Genomic DNA, 22768 nt, shown 5'->3' on the forward strand with positions numbered 1-22768 from the left:
TGCAACCAGAGGAGGCACACCCTACTGGCCATTAAGAGTAATGCATGTTTGATGCACTTAGGCACTATTTAGACTGGTCAGCTGCTACCATCTTTTATACTGTCTATGGTGGTGACACCCTATACTGCAGGTGTCTTGGGAGGTGCAGATTCCACAAATGGGCTGACAAAGGTGTCTAACCCTTGTCTTTTGATTAAGTATCCCATTGCACGTTTTTTAAAAAGCCCAAGGTCACATCTCATAATAGCTTGTTTCTAGTTTAAAACCTAAAGATTTAATTTTTAATATAGTTTATTTATCATTTATTTAATAATTGCTTTTCCTTTTTTTTTTTTTACCCTTTGTATCACAACACTTCCTGCAGATGTTTCACTTTAATATCATGTGGGTGTTTGTCCCTTGAGCGGTTGGAAAGCTTTTAATGTGAAACATCTGTGCAGGAAGTGCAGCAGCAAAAGAAGGATCTGAGAATCTGATGTTTCACCTTTAAAATACCCCACAGTTTGTTTGTTTTTTAAATCACATTTTAACATGCTGTGGTCAATGTAAGCTTCTCTTGGCAGTATTGAGGGAAAACAGACATGGCCGGGGGGGTTTGCGGGTGGGGGCGCTGAAGCGAGGATGTGGGAGTTGCACCCTTGCAGTATCAGTGGGCTGTGGGCTGTCGTCTGTTCTGTTTGTGTATTATCCTCAGTTTGTTTTCTTTTTCCCTTTTGACTCCTCTCATTTCTCTCACTGTTGCCTCCTCGCAGGGCGTTGCTCAGGACTTCATGTTGTCTTGTAGGCACTGTTTGATTCTCTCCTCTGTTCCTTTTTGTCTTGCTGAAGTCTCCTGCAGCCTCCATAGCTCTGCAGCCTCCACTACCTCCTCCTGTCTCTCTCTGTCGTGGTTCTGCATCGCTGTTGTTTTTCATTTTTTTTGGGGTGATCCTTTGAGTTCATCTTCTGTTTGTTGACTTGCTTTACTTTTTGATTGTCAGACACCCCCTCCCCTCTGCTCGCCGTGCGTTCTCCCATGGTTCAGTGCTGCGCCTGTTTACACTTCTGTGGTTGGTCAGTGGGTCTCAGTCCTGTTCGTGTGAAGCTGTGTCAGTTAGTTCTATGTTGTGGCTTGTCTTCAGAGTGGACTATGTGCATAAGGCTCCGCAGCTTCCCGGTTTAACACCGACCCATCCCCACATCCAGAATGTTAAATGTCTTGTTGAGGTCGTGCTGTTGTGAAATTACTTCCCTTCTGGAAATAATCTGTGTCGGAGGTTTCTCATTAACAACCTGATGAAACTCAGAGCAAGGTGGTGGTACTGAGGAGTGGATAAAAGTGGTCAGACAAAAAACATGTTAGGGCGACACTCCTGGCTTTGTTGAGCATGCAAATTCTTTCATTTTACCCAGGTTAGAAGGCAATATAGCCGTTAAAGACAAGGAGCCTCATGCAGGGACTTTTTTAATGTTTCTATCTTAAATCTTCAGTTTTTTTGTTAGATTGAGCTCAGATTCTCACTATATACATACAACACATTTCAAACATCATCTTTTCTCACCAGCTAATACCAGGATTTATGTCAGTCAGTCATAAGAATTTCAAAGTTAATCTGCATAAACAAAAAAGGAAAAAAAGACTGTTGCAGGTTTCTACAGATGAGACCAAAATGGAGATGTTTGGCTGTGAATCACAGCGCCACATTTGGACAGATCAGCACAAACACCTCATACCAACTGTCAGCACAGTGGTGGAGGGCTGAGGATTTGTTTTTCTCAGATACCTTGCAGTCACTGGGTCGACTGTGAACTCCAAAGTTAAATCTGAGGCAATCAGTCTGACGGCTAAAGCTTGACCAGTAAATTTACAACAGAATGGCTGAAAAAGGAAAAACTCAGGTTGCCGCAATGATCCAATCAAAGTCCAGACTTTAACCTGACTGAAAAATACTTAAGAGACGTGTATAAATAAATGATCCCAAACATCAACTTCAGTTCATAAACTGAATAAGTGCATAAACTGAAACAACATTTTAAAGAAGAGTGGGCAAAAATTACTCCACAATGATGTGAGAAGCTGATAAAGTCACACAGTGAAATGCTAAAGCTGCTGGGTTATAGGGTGTACTTCACAGGACTGCACAAACTGACTGTATATTTGACAGAAAAAAGGAAAAACAGAATCAATTCCCTTAAAAACATTTAAATCGGTTCTTGCTTGAGGCTCAGTATCTCAGTTTGATTTAATTCAGTTTCTTTTAAACTTATTGCTGAAACTTTCTGCAAAAGTGAAGCAAAACTGGACAACATGGTTTTACTCCTCATTCCAGTTCACGTTATTATTGTTGGATTGTTTTTTGTTTTGTTTTTTCCTTTGGTTCATTCCATTGAATATTTTTTTTAACTAAAATTCAGAATTTGAATAAATGTTATGTTTTCACAGCAGTAGAGCTATAACCTTAGCAATACAAGAGTACTTGTTACTTTCTGGTCATCTGTCTAACTTGCTTTATATCCACGATTTGTTGGAAATGTTGGTTCCATATTTGATGTTGAAATGTTTACCAGCAGTCAGTCTGAATAGCTTTAATGATGTAAATTTGAGTAATTTTGCCCCAGTTTGTTTACCCAGCAGAGCATTTCCAGTATTTAATTGTGAATAACATGACATGGAAATGAAGGAATTTTCAGATAAAATCATCCAGTCAGAGTTGTCAGCTCAGTCGTTCATGAGGACAAATATCAAACCTCAGTGTGTGAGATTAGAGAAGCTCTGTTTTGTTTTCGTTCATCACCTGCTCATATTTCTTTGGTATGGAAATACGACAAACAGCGGATGGAGCGAGCGGAGCTGAATGCGCTGTGAGCAGAGATCAAACAGATCACAAACTCTCCACATACATTACTACAGTCCAAACAGGATCACAGCTGATGAAGTGAAATGCAAATACACAGTTTGTTTATGCAAATGCAGAGCAGAGCCGTCGAGCAGGACGCGAAGCTAGACTGCACATCAGACTTCAGATCTCAAACTCGGAGCTCTGATGTCAAACAAACTGTATGTGTGCGTGATTGTGCGTGTGATTGTGTGTGATTGACAGCCCCGTGTTAAATCCTCACTGTTGTATCTGCTGTTTTCTGTTCTGTCTGCTGCACTTCATTATGAACTGCTGCACCCAACTCGTCTGTGACACTCTGAAAGCTACCTGGACCTTTTTATCATGAATGTTGTGTGATCATAAAACGATGAAATGCTGCTCTCTGCATTCAGCCAAAGGTTCACCATGTAATGATTAGGAGTCAGAGGTGTTTCTGTTTTCTGAGAAAACTCGTCCTGTCGTTTTTCAGCTTTCCCTCAGACTGATTCTGTAACGTTTTCTCTGCCTCTCTTCCTTCATCCCCTAACCACTCCTGAACCTTGCATCCTCATTGTGTTTTATTTTGTTGCCAATTAAACATCAATTTAATTCATTCAAATTTTATTTTGCTCCCAACCTTCCTCCTTTTCCAACTACCATCAATTTTCTCCATTATTCTGTCTGTCCTCATCTGTCTTTACTCACCACCTCGAACCCTACTTCCTTCCTTCTGTCATTCCCCGTAAAACCTTCCGCTTCCTCCTTTTACCGCCTCCATCCTAACAGCCAAGACCCAGGATGGCATTGCTCTGGAGATACAGCCTTTGAAGAGTGAAGAGGCCGCTGAGTCTGAGGAGAAGGAAGAGGTCAAACCAGTGAAAAAGGTCAATGTTACCAAGAAGGAGAAGTCTGTGCTTCAGGGAAAACTGACCAGACTAGCTGTGCAGATTGGGAAGGCTGGTGAGTAGCTCACACACACGCACACACACGAACAATCTTAACCTAGCTTAGAACAAAGGCTGGCGGTTGAGGGGAATCTGCTGGTCTAGCTTCAACCTGGGGTGGAGTATTTTTATTTTTTTTAATTCACTTTCCAAAAACGTAAAAGTCGAGTCAGCACAGTTTTGTAGACCACATTTAAAGAGACATGCCAAAATGAATGAAGCTAATAGTTTTGTAAAAGATTTTGAGGTTTAACTTTAACTGATTATTAAGAATACTTTAACAGCCACAAATGAATGTCAGTAATTTGAGTTTTTAAACTACTGTGAAACTCTGATGGGACCTCTCTCCTTCGTCTTCTTTTTTTTTTTTTTTTTTTTTTTTTATGCTGGGAGCCTACAACAGGGATACTCGCGCTGCTTTGTCTGAGGACCACTTTTGCACAATCACTGGAGACCAGAGGCTGGTTAATAAACATTAAACAAGCAAACAATCTCCTCCACACAAGTGTTAGCATTACTGTAATTTAATTCACACTGATTATGTGTTTATCAGACCCTGATGAAAGCTTACAGTTGATATGCAGTGGTCTGTTTTGTTTTTTTTTTGCCATTTAGAAGAATAAACTTAAAGTGTTACTTCGCCAGGAAGACAAAGTGTTGTGGTAGTTTTCTGTATTCACATAATATTTAACATTTTCCTATATTTTCCTTATTTCTTATCTATATTAACTTGAATACCCGCCCAGAATGACAAGTCATTCATTTTACCATATTTGGAAGCAGCTGCTGCTGCTGCTGCGTTTTAGCTGCAGTTGATTGAATTGGTTACTTTTGAAGGACTCTGTACAGCATTAAACATAGCTGGAACCCCTTCAGTAGATTTTATTTAGTGAATTATAAAATGTCTGTGGGCCAGCCAACGTCCTGTGGCAATCCTGAGTTGGTTCCTGAGTCATACGTTAAGTATTACTGCTCTGCCTCTGAATGATGGTGTTAAATAAAAATGTAAGAGATTGCCAGAGTTATTAAATCAGCTCTGTTGCCAAAAGAGTTCAGAGTGCCCTGAGCTAAGTAAACATTGTGATCATGTCTGACGGCATCGCCTTGCCAGCCTCTGTGAAGGCTAGTTAATGTTATCAGTATATTACAGCTATAAGCGGTGAGTCTCCAGCTGCAGTTCAGCGCAGTCACAATACCAAAGGATGTCAAAACTGATAAATAAAGCATAAAATGTACAGAATCACTAATAAAATGAACTGGCTGTTTTATTATGTGATCCTACTCATTATTAGGTGCCTGAATTTGACTGTACTGTTAGTTCAACCCAGATATCTACAGGATTGATTCAACATCAGACATATCTGAAGTTATTGGAAAGGCAGTTTTGTCTCTTTTTGATTACACTAAGAGGATCTTTGCAGTTTTATTTCTTTACAGGCCAGTAGATCCTAAACAAGTCTCTTTATTAGATACATAGAAATGAAACTTATGCTGCTACATGACTCTCACAAAGACGACATTTGAGAAAAAGTGTGTCTTGCCCTCTAATAGCACACAAAGTGATCAGGCAGCGCAGGGACGAAGAGGCTGAGGGTCAAAATGCACTCAGTTCTATTGGATGGATGTTTTTTATTGGGGACACGATTCATCCCGGAATTGAAAGCATTTTCTGTGTCATTTCAATTGACCTTAATACACCAAGGGGTTTTCAGGACATCATTACCGAACAGAAATAGAATTTGGGCCAAACACTTTGACTGGAGGTGACTGACAGGAGAGATGAAGTACAGAAACACAAACGGGAATTTTCTGTTACTTCCCCTCACCTGTTTGATATTCAGGATGTTGTCTGGTTACAGGCATCCAGACTTCACTGCCTTATTAAATATCATAGTTTAACCACCTTTCAATTTTTTACAAGCGAGACATATTCAAGTGTTGGCAGTCCGGAATCAGTGCAGTTAGACACCAAAGCTTAAATAGATTAAAGATTAAAGTGTATTTTCTTTTGGTAGTTGACTATAGAAACAGAGACATGGAAAGCAAAGGGGATGACATGCAATCAAAATTATTTTGTAGTAGCATCAGACTGGGGACAGTGTGGTTAAATATTTCCCAAAAGGCTAGACCACAGGGAGAGTTTGCCAGCAGGTCTTCAGCAGGACTGCTCATCAGATCATCTTTAAAAGCACCACAAGAGATCTGAAAAGTGCTGCCACAGCACTGTGAAAAATGCCAGGTTGGTTTTGCTTAAAAAATGCTAATTTAAATAAAAGAAGGTTTTTAATAACTTGAATGTGACTGAATCTGCAGTACTTAATGTGGACAAGTCACGTAAACCTAATAAACTAAGCCATAGTCTCCAAATGTCCTCTGTAATGGACATTTGGTTTTGGTCTATATCTTTTGACTTATTTGAGCTACCCTACTGATGTGCTCAATAGAGGACATTCCGGCCTTTCCAATGAGGCAGGAAATCAGAAAAAAAGATAGTTTAAGTTAAGGATACTTTTTACGTCAGTTCTCAGTGGATTTTTTTTGAGCAAATAATGGGGACTATAATCTGAAAATGCACTAAGATTGACCAACTTTAGAAAGCTGAAGTTGAGCAGCTGTATTTCCATCATGAGTTAAGACACACTGCGTTCCAGGAACGCTGGTTTTATTAACCTTAACAACCTTGAATAGGTTCACTGAACAAGTGTCATTAATCGCTGCAGACACAGTCATGGTGGGCTGTTAATAGCTAAGCCTTTACAGTGTTCTTCAACACACAAATGTCGTCACTCAAATAATGATCACAATGTCATTAAATTAAGCATTTAAAGGTAAACATTAACAGTCCCGTGCACTTGTCACTGCAGACGTGTCTTCTGCTTAGAAAAAAATGTGTAAAAGTATGAAATGTGGACAAGAAGTGCAGATCAGTCAAGTAAGTCAATTTAAAATGTGAGTATAAGTTGCTGAATACAAAATAAGATAATAGGTATTGGATCACCAAGATTATAACATCATACATGACATAAAATGGTTAGAGAAGATAGGCATGCTAACAAAAAAATTAGCCTTTATTTACTAACAGCTGAAAATGGTAAACATAATTCCCAAAGGAGTAAATAAAACAGGAATCCAGATGTCAAACACAGGATTTATGGAAAGACAAGATTATATACAGACAGAGACTGATTACATGAAACAATGGAAAGTAATTAAAGACAGGTAAAACTAATGAGTGCTAGAAAAACAGTTGCAAAGGAGGAAAGAGCCGGAGGTAAAACTAGAACCAGGTACATGAAAAACTTGAAAGTAAACTACAAAATTACATGAAGACAGAGACTAAACAAGTTAGCAGAGATGGAGGAACACAGGAGTCCATAGAAACTGGGAACACAGCAACAAAAGAACAGCCTCAGTCCCAAAGGATTGAAACTGAAGGTTTAAAGATACGTGTTGTAGAAACCTTAAAACCCTTAAAAAAAGCTTACTTGACTTTAATGGAAAACTGCTCTTGTTCCACCCAGGTCTGATCATGTCGGCGGTGACAGTTATCATCCTCATCCTCTACTTTGTGATCGACACCTTTGGGGTCCAGGGTCGGCAGTGGTTAGCTGAGTGCACCCCCATTTACATTCAGTATTTTGTCAAGTTCTTCATCATCGGTGTGACAGTTCTGGTCGTCGCTGTCCCTGAGGGGCTGCCGCTTGCTGTCACCATCTCTCTGGCCTACTCTGTCAAGGTGAGCAGGAGGGAATTATGTAAATTTAACATTAATAGAATCCTCTCAAAATCATGTCAGAGACGCTGAGGTTTTAATGAGTGCACCTTCATCGTCCATCCCTTAGAAAATGATGAAAGACAACAACCTGGTGCGTCACCTTGACGCCTGTGAAACCATGGGCAACGCCACGGCTATCTGCTCCGACAAGACGGGTACTTTGACTATGAATCGGATGACAGTGGTGCAGGCATACATCGGCGATACGCACTACAAGACTGTCCCAGAACCAGATGCTATCAAGCCGGATACTTTGGAAATAATGGTCAACAGCATCTCTATCAACTCAGCGTACACCACCAAGATCCTGGTGAGTCTTTAACTATCACATCGACAAATAGTGACACTCAGGTGTTCCAAATGCAATTATTTGGCTCTGGAGCATCTATAATAATAAACAGAGAATATTCAGTTATTTATGGGCCTAACATTTCATTTATGTTAAAGAAAGAAGCTGTGCTGTGATAAATGCTTTATTAATGGAAGTCTTCACTACGCAAGTTATGAGTATAGACTGACAAGCATATAAACTGCAACATGAGTGCCTGCCTGAGGCAGTAACTATAGTTGGGACAATGTTTCCTGATGATTACACAGGAGAAAAAACATCTAAGCAAAGAACATACCAGAAAAATCTGAGCACAATCTAATGAATGAGATTCAGCATCATCCCTTCTTATATTGAGTGTATATTTATGAGCCAATACAAACTGTTGATCGCATTCTTCACAAACATACAACTTTGCCATACTCTGAAAATTTGGCCTCAGGTGTGCATAAATGTGAGCAGCATTCGCTCCGGGAGCTTTCTGTCCTTCTGTTTATCCTCCACACCCCAAGCAGAAAGTGGTAACGCATTACCTACATACAGTAACCATCTATTTTACAGATCAAAGTACTGTATTCTTATTACAGTATGTAGACTAGTATGTAGTGTTATTAGTGTTTGGTAGTCCATAGTTTTATTATAGCGAGTGTCATCATGACAGAGAAAACAAGAGGTAGTCAGATAATGAAAATATCTCAAAAAAGTAATCTCTGATATATTTTGTATATGTTAGATATAAAGCCTTTTTTTAAATTTCATTTTGATGATTATGGCAATACAGAAATGTCTGGTGTCTGAAAATTATGGTCATTTACACACTGGATGCTTTTCAAGTTACGAATTACAACATCAGTGCGGTGTGGCATGGAGATGATCAGCTTGTGGCACTGCTGAGGTGTCACTGAAGCCCGCAGTGCTTGATATCAGCCTTCAGCTCTTTTTATATTGGACATTCTTCTCCCTGACAATATCCCCGTAGATTCAGAGTAAGTGGAGTTGGCTCGCTTATCAAACAGAGTAAAATTATGGCCAACAAACCGTTTGGTTGCGGTTTTGGCACTGTGTGTAGGTTTTAACTCCTGCTGGAAAAGGAAACTGTCATTTCCATAACGCATGTCCTCACATGGAAGCATGAAGTGCTCTAAAATCTCCTAGTACATCGCTGTGTTCATATTGGACTTGAAACCCAAGCTAACGCTGGCTCATGTCAAGTCAAGAAAAATGAATACTAACATTTTAATTAAAATCATTTATCTGATATAATTTATTATATTAATTTATTAGATATGTGTCACCATGTGTGTTAAGTGATTTTAAATTATAGTATTAAACCTGTTTCATGGCACCAACATGACTGACAGTTACTGTTAACCTGCACATGTACCTGAATTGCAGCTACAGAAGCGTTGTGTTCTTCAGATGGTCTTGTTTTGTGCGTATAGACCCAATGAAATGATTAAAATTTGATTAATTCTGGAGCCCAAGCTTCTCTGATTGAACCAGCAAACATCAAACAAACCTGAACCGCTGGATGTTCCTAGTGACCCGCTTTTCTTGTAACTTTAATCATGTTTAAGCACCTCCAAACTTTTTCTCGCTCCTCAGCCCCCGGAGAAAGAAGGCGGCTTACCTCGCCATGTGGGTAACAAGACTGAATGTGCTCTGCTGGGCCTGGTGCTGGAGCTGAAGAGGGACTACCAGCCAATCAGAGATGAAGTCCCCGAAGAGAAACTCTACAAGGTTTACACCTTTAACTCCTCCCGCAAATCCATGAGCACGGTGCTAAAGAACGCTGACGGAGGCTTCCGGATGTACAGCAAAGGAGCATCAGAGATCATCCTGAGGAAGTAAGAACAAACAGTCTGAGGAAAGATGGCTGCTTGGGTGGACACAGTAACCTTTTTGGTATACCTTTATAATCTCCCTTCACTTCCTCTGATTCTCTCTCATCTCCCAGATGCTCTCGTATCTTGGACGCCCAGGGCCAGCCTCGTGTCTTCAAGCCCAAGGACCGTGACGAGATGGTGCGAAAGGTGATTGAGCCGATGGCGTGCGATGGGCTGAGGACCATCTGTGTGGCCTACAGGGACTTTCCTGCTGAGGCTGGAGAGCCAGACTGGGACGCTGAGAATGACATCCTCAACGAACTGACCTGCATCGCCGTGGTGGGGATCGAAGATCCCGTCAGACCTGAGGTACAGCACCACCGATCAAAATGCTCTCTGTAGTTAACAGCTCGTGTTGGCCAATGTGCCGTTAGGTTTCAAAATCAATGATGTTACCTGCTGAAGAATCTTTATACAGCTTATTTATTCTTATCATTTTCACCTTTCCTCTTTGGGCGTGTTCATGGCCAAACATCCCAATCTTTATTTCTGTAGCATTGTTGAAAACACTGTGTTGCAAAGCAGTCATATAAACAAAATATTAAAGTCATAAAAAGAGTTTCCATTCATCGTTTTAATTAGGCTAGAGCTTATCCCAGATGTCATAGGCTGAGGAAAAGACTTCTCCTTGGACAGTTTGCCAGTTCTTTACAGCGCTTACACAGAAAAGCAGACAAGCATTCTTTCACATCTGTGGCTAATTAACAAGCATAAATTAACCCGCATGTTAACATGCATTTTTGAGACTCTGGGAAGACATCAGAGTACATGCAATGTCCTCTGAAAGCCCCGAGCCAATCAGAGGGTTTGAATCAGGAACCTCCTTGCTGTGAGGTAACAGTGCTAACAAATGCACCAACATGCTTTCCAGCCACCATTAGCTCAGAATGTGTGCAGTTAAATATGAAGTTAATGCACATTTCTTGGTCCAAATTACTTCAATTGAATACCACTGTGGTAGCTTAGCATGATTCACAGGTGAAAATAATCCTGATTTATTTTTATACTGGACTGTGGTGCAGCCACCATTCCTCTCATTGGCTGCCCCTCATAAACGGTAACAGGTGGATGGGGCTTCATTGCTGACAGCCAGATCTGTATTAGCTCATAGGCACTACTTGCACATAAACTGACCTTGTTGTTGGAAGAGTATCCATCGCTTTGTGTATATATGACAAAAACATTAGGACAACCATAGAGGGCCCCCTTTACGAAGATATTTAAAGAGGACTGGCCAGACTGCTACGAAACCCCAAGGTGAATGGTTTCAGCGTAGCCATGTTGGTGTTTTGAAATGTGACAGGGATCTTCTTTTCTGATTCTTAATGTGATCAGCATAATTTGAAGCTAGTCATTGAGACCATAAACTTATCAGGAAACTATACTGAAGTCACAGAGTAAGGGATATGAGGACCATTTTTCCATAGATTTCCATGGCAGCTTCAGTGGTTAGTGGTGGTTAGTATGGAATTGCATGGGCTTACCATTTCACGTCTTATATGGTTTTGACGTTTTTTTGTTCAGATTTGTTTGTGATTCGCTGTTTAGATAAAATCGTGGATCTGTTTTAACCATGCAAAACCGCAGCTCCGAATAAAAAGGCTGAACATAAAACAATGTTCGCTGTTCACCAAAAAGACTTTTCTATTCACGATGTGTCATTTCCTCTTTTGACCTGAAGTGTGGATAACCTAACAGTCAGTGAGAGCAGAGAGGAAGAGACCATGATGTTATTCAACAAGAAACACACTGTAATTATGGATTACATAATTACCATTCAGTCATATGTCACATCCCAGTGCCTTGATAAATATTGTATTTTCATGGGAGATGAATTTACATAATTTCCACTTTGCCTAAAAAAAAGGTAAAAGGACTGATAAGCTGTCTATGCATGCAGACTGACAGATAATCCAGTTGTTTCTACCTCCCGCTGTCCTCCTCCCTATCCTCTCGCTAACAGCTCTGTGCCATTTGTGTGTGTTTTTGTTTCTCACACTTCCAGAAGGTCCCTATTCAAAGACGTTCATAGTGTTGCAATCAGTTGTTCACATGAAAAGCGCCGGAAATAGCTTTGTTGCTTTACTAAACAGCAGTAAGAGGCTGCTGCTTCTGTTGCCTGCAATAATCCAGACTTCACGCAGGGATCAGTAGATCTACGGGATAATCAGAGTTTGTGGTGTGCAGCTTGTTTTTTCTGATGATGCAAAAATAAGTTAAACAGACCAAACAGGGAGCTTAAATTTTCTTCATTGAGATTGAAACTCATCTGAGAGGCTGCTCTTGACTATATTGTTATATTTGTGTAAGCATGCCATTAACTTTCTCCTAACATGAAGACCGAAGTTTGTCCTAGCCAGATCTTACAGTCCGGATGCTCTGAAGTGTTAAATGAGGCCTGTAATGAAGCTGAGAAAGCATCAGTGCTGCTGCCTGCTGCTTTAATGTCAGAGCACAAAGATCACCAACAGGATGGAAATAACCGGAGAGCAGCAGGAGTCAATCAGCAGCACAGTGTTTATCTCTTCACAACTTGTGATGGGCACAAGACTGAATATTTTGGCTTTGTGCTACAAATAATTTTTTCTCCTCACGTTCAGAAAAAGTGTTTTTGTAACTGCAAGTAACCCCAAAATCAAGCAGTCAGTGCTGAAAGTTAAGGAAACACAAGGATCCCCTTTTAACCTGATTGGTTCATTAACTTAAAGGGTAATGTATGCAGACCATTCATAGAGCATTTCCTACAACATTTTACTATAATTAATGTAAGTGTCCGCAGTGTTGCGCCAAAGTCCTGAGCCACCCATTATTTCTTTACATTGTGCTACAAAAGGAGCCAGACTAATTTTAAAAATGCTCTTTAGCAATAGATCTCTAGGCTTTCTGAAGCTCTTTTAACATTTTTCTTCGGACACTGGCTGCTTTTTCACTCATTTTCAGCCCAGCCCTTGTACATAAACCTTTGAGAGAATGTTTTTTTGTTTCTTAAGCAATTTAGCAGGTGCATTTTGATGCTTGAATGATTCGTAGGTCACTAACTCCAGGTAATGAACCAGCGTTGTGTCTACACATAGCAGACAACTTAGCAAAAAAACAATTTTAAATTGTGTCTTTGGGAACTTTGTTACTCACAGCCTGTAAGAAAAACACATCTGTACCTTTTCTTTAGCCAAATCCATTAAAAATCCCAACGATCTTATAGTTTGACAGCAGAAAATCTTTGCTCCAACAAGTTGATTCCCAAAGAGATGAAAACTCTGCATATCTTGGCATGTTGTGTAATATGTCCTTAAAATTATGAGGAAAAGCGAGACCCGGAAGACAAAAAAAGAAGTGGGATGCCTAAAAAGACCTGACACAGGAATAGAGAGATGAAGCTGGCCGTTCAGGGGATCCACTGTTTACTTCCTCCTCAGAAATGGTCTCAGTGGAAGGATGGCTGTTAAGAAGCCATTCTTAAGGAAGGGAAACAGTATGCTGCACCCTGGCTGAGGCACTTTAAATGAGAACTGTGCAACATTTGTATGTATTTGTAAGCAAAAAATGTGCCCTCTGTTGGGTTTTGGTCATATCAGTCGGACCACCTGAGGAGCACAAGAAGCAGTCAGCACCTCTCTCGTCTGTGTACCTTTGTGTAGTCACTATCACCTCTCCCAGACCGAGATGAATGAATCTCAGGGTGGGTTTAAGAACAACGACGGTGGTTCTCATGTAAAATCTGCTGCTGCTGGAATTGGACCTCTTACACACAAGCTCTGCTGCAATATAAACTCTTTCTTTAACATCTTTTAAGACCCTGAAGAAACAACCAACAGAATGTTTGTGACAGTTTTTTTATTTGGGTTAAAGGCAAGGGGTCCTTCCTTATGTTTCAGACTCAAAATCACCTTCATCTTTTCTGTCACTCTGCATTCATCTTCAAGGTTTTTTGTTTTTTTTTACTGTGAAAATGCTCAAGTCCCTTTGTTCTGACTCTCCTCCAGGTACCCGAGGCTATTTCTAAGTGCCAGCGTGCAGGCATTACCGTGCGCATGGTTACCGGAGACAACATCAACACTGCTCGTGCCATTGCGACTAAGTGTGGCATCCTGCTGCCTGGGGAGGACTTCCTGTGTCTGGAGGGCAAAGAGTTCAACCAACAAATAAGAAATGACAAGGGAGAGGTAAAACGACTACAAAAAGAATCCAACTGCAAGCAACATTCATATGAGCATTTAAGTTTAAAAAAAAAAAAAAGAAGCTTTGACCAGAGAATGACTCTGAAATGAACTCAAAACAACCACCAAATTAAGTCAATATGGCCCAATAAGTCTTTGTTGCTAATGCCAGATTTCCACTAGCCCATTACATCTCTGGTGGCCTAACGGCCCTGAGTTAACCCCCTTCCAAAGGCTTATGTACAAAAGCAGCAAACATTAAGTTTCCTAATGTATCTTATAGGTATCTTATTAGAGCGAGGGAGATGTTGTGTTTGGTAGTGTTTTACCTGTTCAGCTGATACCGTCCACACAGCACTCTTTACAACAGTATCATGTTAAACTGATCTGTCTGCATTAAGCTTATATCAGCTGATTTTTGGGGGTTTGGGAGGTAGAGAGCTTTGTTTACTGATTGTACGGATAGTGAAGCTTAAATTGCCCCTGATGCATCCATCAGTGTGTGAGTGTTTGTGTACATAAAGTGCTGCATGAGTGTGTGTAAATGGATGGATGCAGCTCATAGCATAAAAAGTGCTTTGAGTGCTCAGTAAATCTAGAAAAGCTTATAGAACTATCAGTGCAGCCCATTAACCAATTAATCAGTTTAACTCTTAAGCAGTTGGCTGTTTCTCTCACTGCCTGTCCTGGAGTTTCGGACATTGTCTTTATTTGGATAGGACAGACACAGCAAATGGCCTCGAGGCAAATTCAAACACATGCATTAGGTTTATGACTTATGCTTTGCTTGCTCTGCCCAGTAAAGTGCTCAGATTTGTCCAGTTAAAGATGAAGCTCCAAGTCCCCATTATTGCTCTGTACCCAACTGGGATGGTTATTTTTATATGCTAGAAAAAGATTATTTGAAACTTAAACATGTCATTTCTAGGTGGAACAAGAGCGTCTGGACAAAGTTTGGCCCAAGCTGCGTGTTCTGGCTCGATCATCACCCACAGACAAACACACTCTGGTCAAAGGTGGGTTTGTTCTGACAGGAGACTGTTGAGCTGCTTTAAATCTGCGTGTATATGTAAACCTTTAGTCAAGCTGCTGTAAATGGATCTACTTTTTTCCCCCTTCTTTTTTTGAATGATCATGCACTCACTAGGTTCTTGTTGTTTCACTCTGCTGATCAGGCATCATCGACAGCACAGTGGGCGAAACCCGACAGGTGGTTGCAGTGACAGGAGACGGTACCAACGACGGCCCCGCCCTCAAGAAAGCTGATGTTGGCTTTGCTATGGTAACCACTTCTTCATTTTTTTTTCCCCTCGTCCTTTTCTTCTGTTGCCTTTGTTTCACGGCTCTTCATTGCTTCACTCTTCTGCTACTTAAGTTTCTCTGCATCATTACCTAAAGAAAAAAATAAGCCTTTCAGTTAATTATGTTTCTAATGCAGCCATGAAATAGGTCATTTCTCTAAACGTCATTGACAATAACTCTTCAGTTTAATGCCGCGGATTCATTAAGATAGCTGTGAAATGGAATAATAAATCAATAAATGTTGAGTTCGGTGCATTCAGCACAGTGGGGCCCCACTCTACCACCTTGTCACTGCCTTTGTTTTCTACAGATCAACTCACAGAGAGTGAGACTAATGCTGTTTCTTTATGTTGTCTGTTTTATCAACCAGAGTGCATGTACTCCGGGGTGCATTTTTGCACATTTTTGAGGGTATTTGGACAGATTATCTCAAAAAGGAAAAAAGAAAAAACTGAAATCACAGTTTAATTAAAGAAGTGGTAAGAGCAGAATGTGTTTGAGCAAGAAAGTTAACACTTTTAACTAAAGTTAATAGATAAAAAGACCGACCCAGCCAAAATTAATTGCTAAAATGATTAAAACAAATAAGTAATGGTCACGAAGTGGAAAAAAGTTGAATTCGCTTAACAAAACAGTTGAAACTGTTAGATTGTTCACCCATTTACAAAAACATGTTATGGATAATCATTCATAATGTGAAGCTACAATGCTGAATTATTAAAATCTGGAAATATTAGTTCAACACATGTATGGATAAAAACATTATGGTTTTAGCTAAACAAACTTAATGAAAAAAATACAATAGCTGGTTAAAAATATGTGGAATTTATTAGTTAAATGTAGTTAAAATATTCAGGTAAAAGTAAAAATGAACAAACAAAATAGTTTAAAAACACATTTAGATAGAAAAATATCAAGCTCTGTTTCATGGCGAGCGTTTGGCTATCTTATCCCACCTTTCCAGACCTCACAGCACTTCAATTTACAGAGTCAGATATCGCCCCCTTTAAGAATTTTATGATATTACTTCACCTTGAAAATAATCACGAGAAAGCGTTTAGAGACATCACTAAAATATTTATCTGTAACTGCATATTAGCCACCTAGCTTAATTGTTTCTGGCATAGACTGATCCTGGAGTTACTTTACACCTTCCTGGGTCACGAGCAACATCTTGGCTTTTTAGATATACTATGTCCCTCTGCTGGTAATGCAACTTCACCTGTGCATTTCATGCTTTGGAGAAGCAAAGCATGACATACACATGATGGACCGCCGTGTCTATTACACACTTTGCCCTGATATTGGGTTCATGAGGCTACAGGAGGGTCAGTCTGAGGAAAAGTGGAGAGATGGTATCTCCTTGAAATGCCCTTCCTATAACTTAATTTCATTATATCAGTACTTTTTTATGATTTAGATAGATATTTCCTCATTAGGTTAATATCCAAGTATATCTGGTTACTGTAATTTATTAAGTTTGTTTGTTTTTTCTTTCTCTCAAACATCTCATGCTCTGTTTTCATATTCTTTAATTAAATAAACAAAAGCAGAAGAATAACCATAAAGAGGAATCGCACTAGAAAGCTGTATAAGCAATGGTGACTATGCATATTATTGTTGACCAACTGATTACTTAAAAAAAAGAAAAAGAAAGTTAAACAAATGAAATTGGTAGCTGGAAAAACTAGATAAACAGTTATTATAGTAGCTAAAATTATAAATTAAAAGAAGGAGCTTCTTGGCTAAAAGTGTGACTAGCACTTTATCAAGACACAAATGTGGTAAATTCATAGCTGAAAGTGTGTAATAACAGTTAAAGTAATGATGTTGAGAAATGCCTGAAAGTGGTCACTAAACGCGAAGAATAGCAATCAAAAGGTAGTGGGTGGGTGGCTGAAACTCCCATTTGAGTTTTATATATGACCAATAACAATCCTCTGGGCGATCTGGGTGTGTTTTATAGATTTAAGTGAAACAACATTTATTAGTTTTTATTTTTCGTTAACAAATTAATTTTCAGACTCCTGAAACTTGAGTTGAGTAATCCATCACATGATGGTTACATTTACTCTGGTAAAAGTATTGTTAATGCACATGACTCGCACATCAACAATAAATGAAACACCTCAAGCAAGTTTTAAGTAGGGAAATTGATTTTTTCTTTTTTCTTTTTTTTTGGAGACTATCAGGAAATACATTTACAACCAGTGGCATGCTGTAAGGAAATATGTCTTGGAAAATGTGCTGCTTTTCAGGATACATTTGAAAAGGGTCAGCAATCATCATTATTTACAATATTTATAGCTTTCTTCCAGGTGGCTTAGAAAGTTGTTACTATGGAAATGAGAACATGAGACGTCCAAGTTTGGACTTGAGCTCAGCCCGGATAAAATGATCATCTTCCCAGTAGAACTTTTGGAACGAAACATATTGGGGCTTGTGTTTATAGCACAAAGCTAACTCACTAAGGGGAAACATCGCACTCCTTATTTACATCACCTAAAAGTTTCAAAAGTTAAAACCATATTTATCTTTGGAGGAAATGGAAAAGAGATAAAATTGCATAAACATGTTTTTGTTTGACATATGTCAAAATATGTCTCAGTAAACTTTCTCCTACAGCCACTCATAAACATTTGTTTGCTGTGTAAATTCAGTTGTTTTCACTGTCCCAGTTTTATGATTCCCAAGCGCTGCACCTACGTCAGCTCATTTGTTATGTAACACTTTTGACGCACCAACCGAATCTTCATCATATTTACCTCAAAGTGAAGACTGTTTTAAGTAAACTTGTACAGGAGTTCAGGATGGCAACTGCAACTTGTAAAGTAAATGGTAAATGGCCTGTATTTGTATAGCGCTTTACTTAGTCCCTATGGACCCCAAAGCGCTTTACACTACATTCAGTCATCCACACATTCACACACTGGTGATGGCAAGCTACATTGTAGCCACAGCTGCCCTGGGGCGCACTGACAGAGGCAAGTATTCCAATTCTGCAGGAAAACCACAGACCTGGCAACCCAGTGCCAAATGGTAGCATTTCTTTGTATCGTGCAAGTTTGTAAAACAGAGACAGCCTGCGAGTGAAGTGTTTGTAGATTTAAAGGATCCAATTCTGCTGTATTTGAAACTGAATGAATTAACACTGTGGCGTCATAACTCTCACCTCTAAAGAGTAACACTGAACAGATGATCAGCTGACAACTTGCCAATGTGTATCTGTTTAAAAACAGAATACATGCATGTGGACGAGTTCACAGCTGACTCCTCTGTGTGTTGTTGTGACCTTTATTTACTGGGGAAAGTCATCTGAACATCAGGCTCTCCTGCAGGGTGCTGAGCAGCTGCTGTGCTGTCAAACAATTCCCTGATAGTAGCTACTGTTCCTAAACACATCACAAAAGCAATTTGTGGATTTAAAGCAGTGACCTTTCAGCGCTTATATGTCCCATTTGGAACATTTTCAGTTTCAACTCCAGCGTCCCTGTTCAATTATCGCCTGGTTAGCTGGGAAACTGAAAGCGATTCACCTCCATCTGTTTGAGCGAGTCTGCCTGCGTAGAGAGACACAGCAGCTCAGAACTTCTTTAGAATTGCTGTTTAAGACAAGGCCGACCCTCCTGTTTTATTTTTACTTTACTGTCAGTTGAGCAGCATAAAATACTCTCTGTCAAAGCTTTTCAGACTTTAGATGAAAGGGGGTTTAAAAATTAAACGTCCAGCTGGCAGATTGTTCGCATCTACAGGAGATGAGAAAGAACCCAACAATAAGTCGTCGCTTTATCCATAGTGAAGCTGAACAGCTGGACTTTCTCCTTGTACCTGTCATACTGCTCTGCCGTTACAACCTCGGCAGCATTATTCAACTGTGCTTGTACCCTGCGGATGAGCTAGGAAGCAGTAACATTAAACTCCACAGAAAGATAATCGTTTATCCATCTCTGAGGAAACTGTGGGCTCTCCAGCTCAACATTTTGGTGTTAGATGAGCTTCAGTAAACCAGAGTTCTCTTGCTCACAGCTGAGATGTTTATGCACAATTAGTTAGTCACGGTTCCAAGGCTTTTTAGGTTGTGACTACTGGGACTCATTAAGGTAAAGCAATGTGTTATCTGTGACCGCTTACCACAGTTTGTCTAGTTGAGTGGTGATCAGTCAAGCATTGGGAGAAGATGGCAGTAAATGTGGAATTTGCATAGCAGAAATACTTGTTTCTGTCTTCTTACCTTATTAATCACTTTACAGTCCCTCAGATTTATGTGTTGTGCACTTTGGGGATCTATAAGTGCGAGTCTGAGAGGCAGTTTAGTACAAAGCCAGGCTGATGTTTTGACTTGGTCTCCACATTTTTTGAGCCTCAGTTAGCTTGTTGGCCATCTTGTTATATGGAGCTTGTCAGGATTGTCAAGTCAACTCAGATTTATTCATAAACACAGAAGTAGCAGCTGCGGATGAAAGTGCTATACTACTAATAGAATAAAGTGACCATAAAGTCATAGACCAATAATAATATGCCACAGGAAGCCATATTATTTATTGGATAACTGCATGAAAAGTGCTCCAGAAGGCACCAAAGTGACAAACACAGCTGAGAGGGCCGGTTTCATTAATTAATTTCGCTAACGGTAGCATTTTTAAGCAAGTTCAGTGTCCAGTGTAACAATAAAATCCTGAGTTTTCAGTTGTTTGGTGTAGCCTGCTTGTAACACTCAGCACTGTCTTACACCTGCTCTGCTCTCTGCTTTGTGTTCCAGCAAAGACAAATTGCTGCAAGTTTTGCTTTGGTTGATGTTCAAGTATGTGATCGATGTCGTGTCCACGGTATCTAAAGTGTTTTCTTTCTTTTGGACTGCTTGATCTGAGCAAATCACTCTTCAGCCGTGATTCCGAGCATCTTCCATTTCTGTCTTTGTTCGACAGTTTTTGTCTTTGCACATTATGTTTAAGGCAAACTGCGCAGTCTTTATGTAAAATCACATAGCCTGTGACAAAAAATCAGATTGGAAGAGAGTGCCAGACTTTAGTCTTTTACATCATAGGTCTTGTAGTGCTCAAGGGGGAAGCCTGGTTATTGTAAACATTATCTTCATGACTGAAGTTGGGCATTTGAACACAGGACCTATGAGCATTGAATGGATTTTGGAGCCAATGGACCTTTTGGAGGAACGATTAGAAATTACCTTAAGCATCAATAAACAGCAGCAGCAGGCCCACACCTGGTGCTTGGGATGGTAATTTACGAGCAGTGTTTTAAACATGAGGAGGAAAATAGAAAAATTCTGATTTTGTACCCGGAGATGTCATTTGACTGAAATCTAAAAAATAATACCGTAGTTTGTGTCTCTTCCAGTACTTTATGACTCTAACTCACCACCCTAGCTCCAAATACACCGTTTCTCACAGATTCAGATATTTGAACTTTTTTATAAATACCATAAAAATACAAAAATGTATGTATAAGAAAGTTTCGATGAACACTTTTTAGCAGAGTTGATTCATTGCTTGTGTGGATCTTGTGTGAACAGAGTTTCCGTATTTGTTGGAAACTTGGCATCACAGAGGCTGTTTGCTCTTATTCAAGGACTAATGATGCCTCTCTGCTTCCTTTCAGGGAATCGCCGGCACAGATGTGGCCAAAGAGGCATCTGACATCATCCTGACTGACGACAACTTCACCAGTATTGTCAAGGCCGTCATGTGGGGGAGGAACGTCTACGACAGCATCTCCAAGTTCCTGCAGTTCCAGCTGACCGTCAATGTGGTGGCCGTGATTGTGGCGTTCACAGGCGCCTGCATCACACAGGTAAACCGCTTATGTCTGAAATTACAGCTCATTTAGCACACCAGTTTGAGTCTGAATAACGACAGACGGCTCAGTGGGACCTCCTGAATATGAGCTGAAAAAGCTGGAACGAACACGTGTGAATGAGAATTTTTGAAAAAATCTCACATAATGTTTGTAACTACACAACCCAAAAAGAAAAGGACGTCACGATCACTGGATTTTTCAAAATCTTCTGTTTAAATTCAGTCTCACAGTTTGATATTGTTTGCTTGTGTTTATAAAAAAAAAGAAAGAAGAAGTTTAGAGTACGAGTGGGCAGAAAAAACTGCGGAGGTTCTATTTTTGGTTGTGTTTGTGTGCGTGTGTGTCATCACTCTGTCTGTAAAAATGATAGCTTGAAAAGGGGTGTAGTGTGGGGTCATGGAAGCAATCCATTTAAATTTGGCTTCGATCCACCAAAGTCTTAAAGGTGAATTTATTGTGGTGAATACAATAAAAAAAAAAAATACAATTCTAGTAAGAACTGCCTAGAGAGTGAGTTGTTTGGCAAAGGTTTGTGTGCTCAGTGTGCTTCTTCTTTGTAGTGTTTTGCTTTAGATTTTTTGTTTCCAAACATCATTTCAAATTTTCATTTTTCACATGTATGTTAATAGCAGTTTGTGAATGCCACAACCAAAAAGCAGAGTACCAGTGTGGCTGAATCTTAATGTCAGGTGTCAGATTTGGAGCACATACATACAGTGGCTTGCAAAAGTATTCGGCCCCTTGAACTTTTCCACATTTTGTCACATCACAGCCACAAACATGAATCAATTTTATTGGAAGTCCACATGAAAGACCAATACAAAGTGGTGTACACGTGAGAAGTGGAATGAAAATCATACATGATTCCAAACATTTTTTACAAATAACTGAAAAGTGGGGTGTGCGTAATTATTCAGCCCCCTGAGTCAATACTTTGTAGAACCACCTTTTGCTGCAATTACAGCTGCCAGTCTTTTAGGGTCTGTCTCTACCAGCTTTGCACATCTAGAGACGGAAATCCTTGCCCATTCTTCTTTGCAAAACAGCTCCAGCTCAGTCAGATTAGATGGACAGCGTTTGTGAACAGCAGTTTTCAGATCTTGCCACAGATTCTCGATTGGATTTAGATCTGGACTTTGACTGGGCCATTCTAACACATAGATATGTTTTGTTTTAAACCATTCCATTGTTGCCCTGGCTTCATGTTTAGGGTCGTTGTCCTGCTGGAAGGTGAACCTCCGCCCCAGTCTCAAGTCTTTTGCAGACTCCAAGAGGTTTTCTTCCAAGGTTGCCCTGTATTTGGCTCCATCCATCTTCCCTTCAACTCTGACCAGCTTCCCTGTCCCTGCTGAAGAGAAGCACCCCCAGAGCATGATGCTGCCACCACCATATTTGACAGTGGGGATGGTGTGTTCAGAGTGATGTGCAGTGTTAGTTTTACGCCACACATAGCGTTTTGCATTTTGGCCAAAAAGTTCCACTTTGGTCTCATCTGACCAGAGCAGCTTCCTCCACAGGTTTGCTGTGTCCCCCACATGGCTTGTGGCAAACTGCAAACTTCTTATGGTTTTCTGTTAACAATGGCTTTCTTCTTGCCACTCTTCCATAAAGGCCAACTTTGTGCAGTGCAAGACTAATAGTTGTCCTATGGACAGATTCCCCCACCTGAGCTGTAGATCTCTGCAGCTCGTCCAGAGTCACCATGCGCCTCTTGGCTGCATTTCT

The 22768-nt window shown here is 40.1% G+C and overlaps 1 protein-coding gene across 3 annotated transcripts in view; it reads left to right on the plus strand.

Moving 5' to 3' along the window:
- The window catches only part of LOC146574808 (plasma membrane calcium-transporting ATPase 1-like), a 135520-nt gene that overhangs the window by 90647 nt on the left and 22105 nt on the right, over positions 1-22768 (plus strand). For all 3 annotated transcript variants that reach the window (XM_085274762.1, XM_085274761.1, XM_085274763.1), the window contains 9 exons: positions 3624-3797; positions 7303-7517; positions 7624-7866; positions 9490-9731; positions 9842-10079; positions 13754-13933; positions 14856-14943; positions 15103-15209; positions 20846-21037. In XM_085274762.1, the coding sequence (XP_085130888.1) occupies positions 3624-3797; positions 7303-7517; positions 7624-7866; positions 9490-9731; positions 9842-10079; positions 13754-13933; positions 14856-14943; positions 15103-15209; positions 20846-21037 (1679 nt within the window). The remainder of the gene's footprint in view (positions 1-3623; positions 3798-7302; positions 7518-7623; positions 7867-9489; positions 9732-9841; positions 10080-13753; positions 13934-14855; positions 14944-15102; positions 15210-20845; positions 21038-22768) is intronic.

The sequence above is a fragment of the Mchenga conophoros genome, linkage group LG5, assembly GCF_057382185.1.
Source record: "Mchenga conophoros isolate Kocher_MC1m ecotype Shallow Benthic linkage group LG5, M_conophoros_male_GT1.1, whole genome shotgun sequence".
NCBI classification, from domain to species: Eukaryota; Metazoa; Chordata; class Actinopteri; order Cichliformes; family Cichlidae; genus Mchenga; species Mchenga conophoros.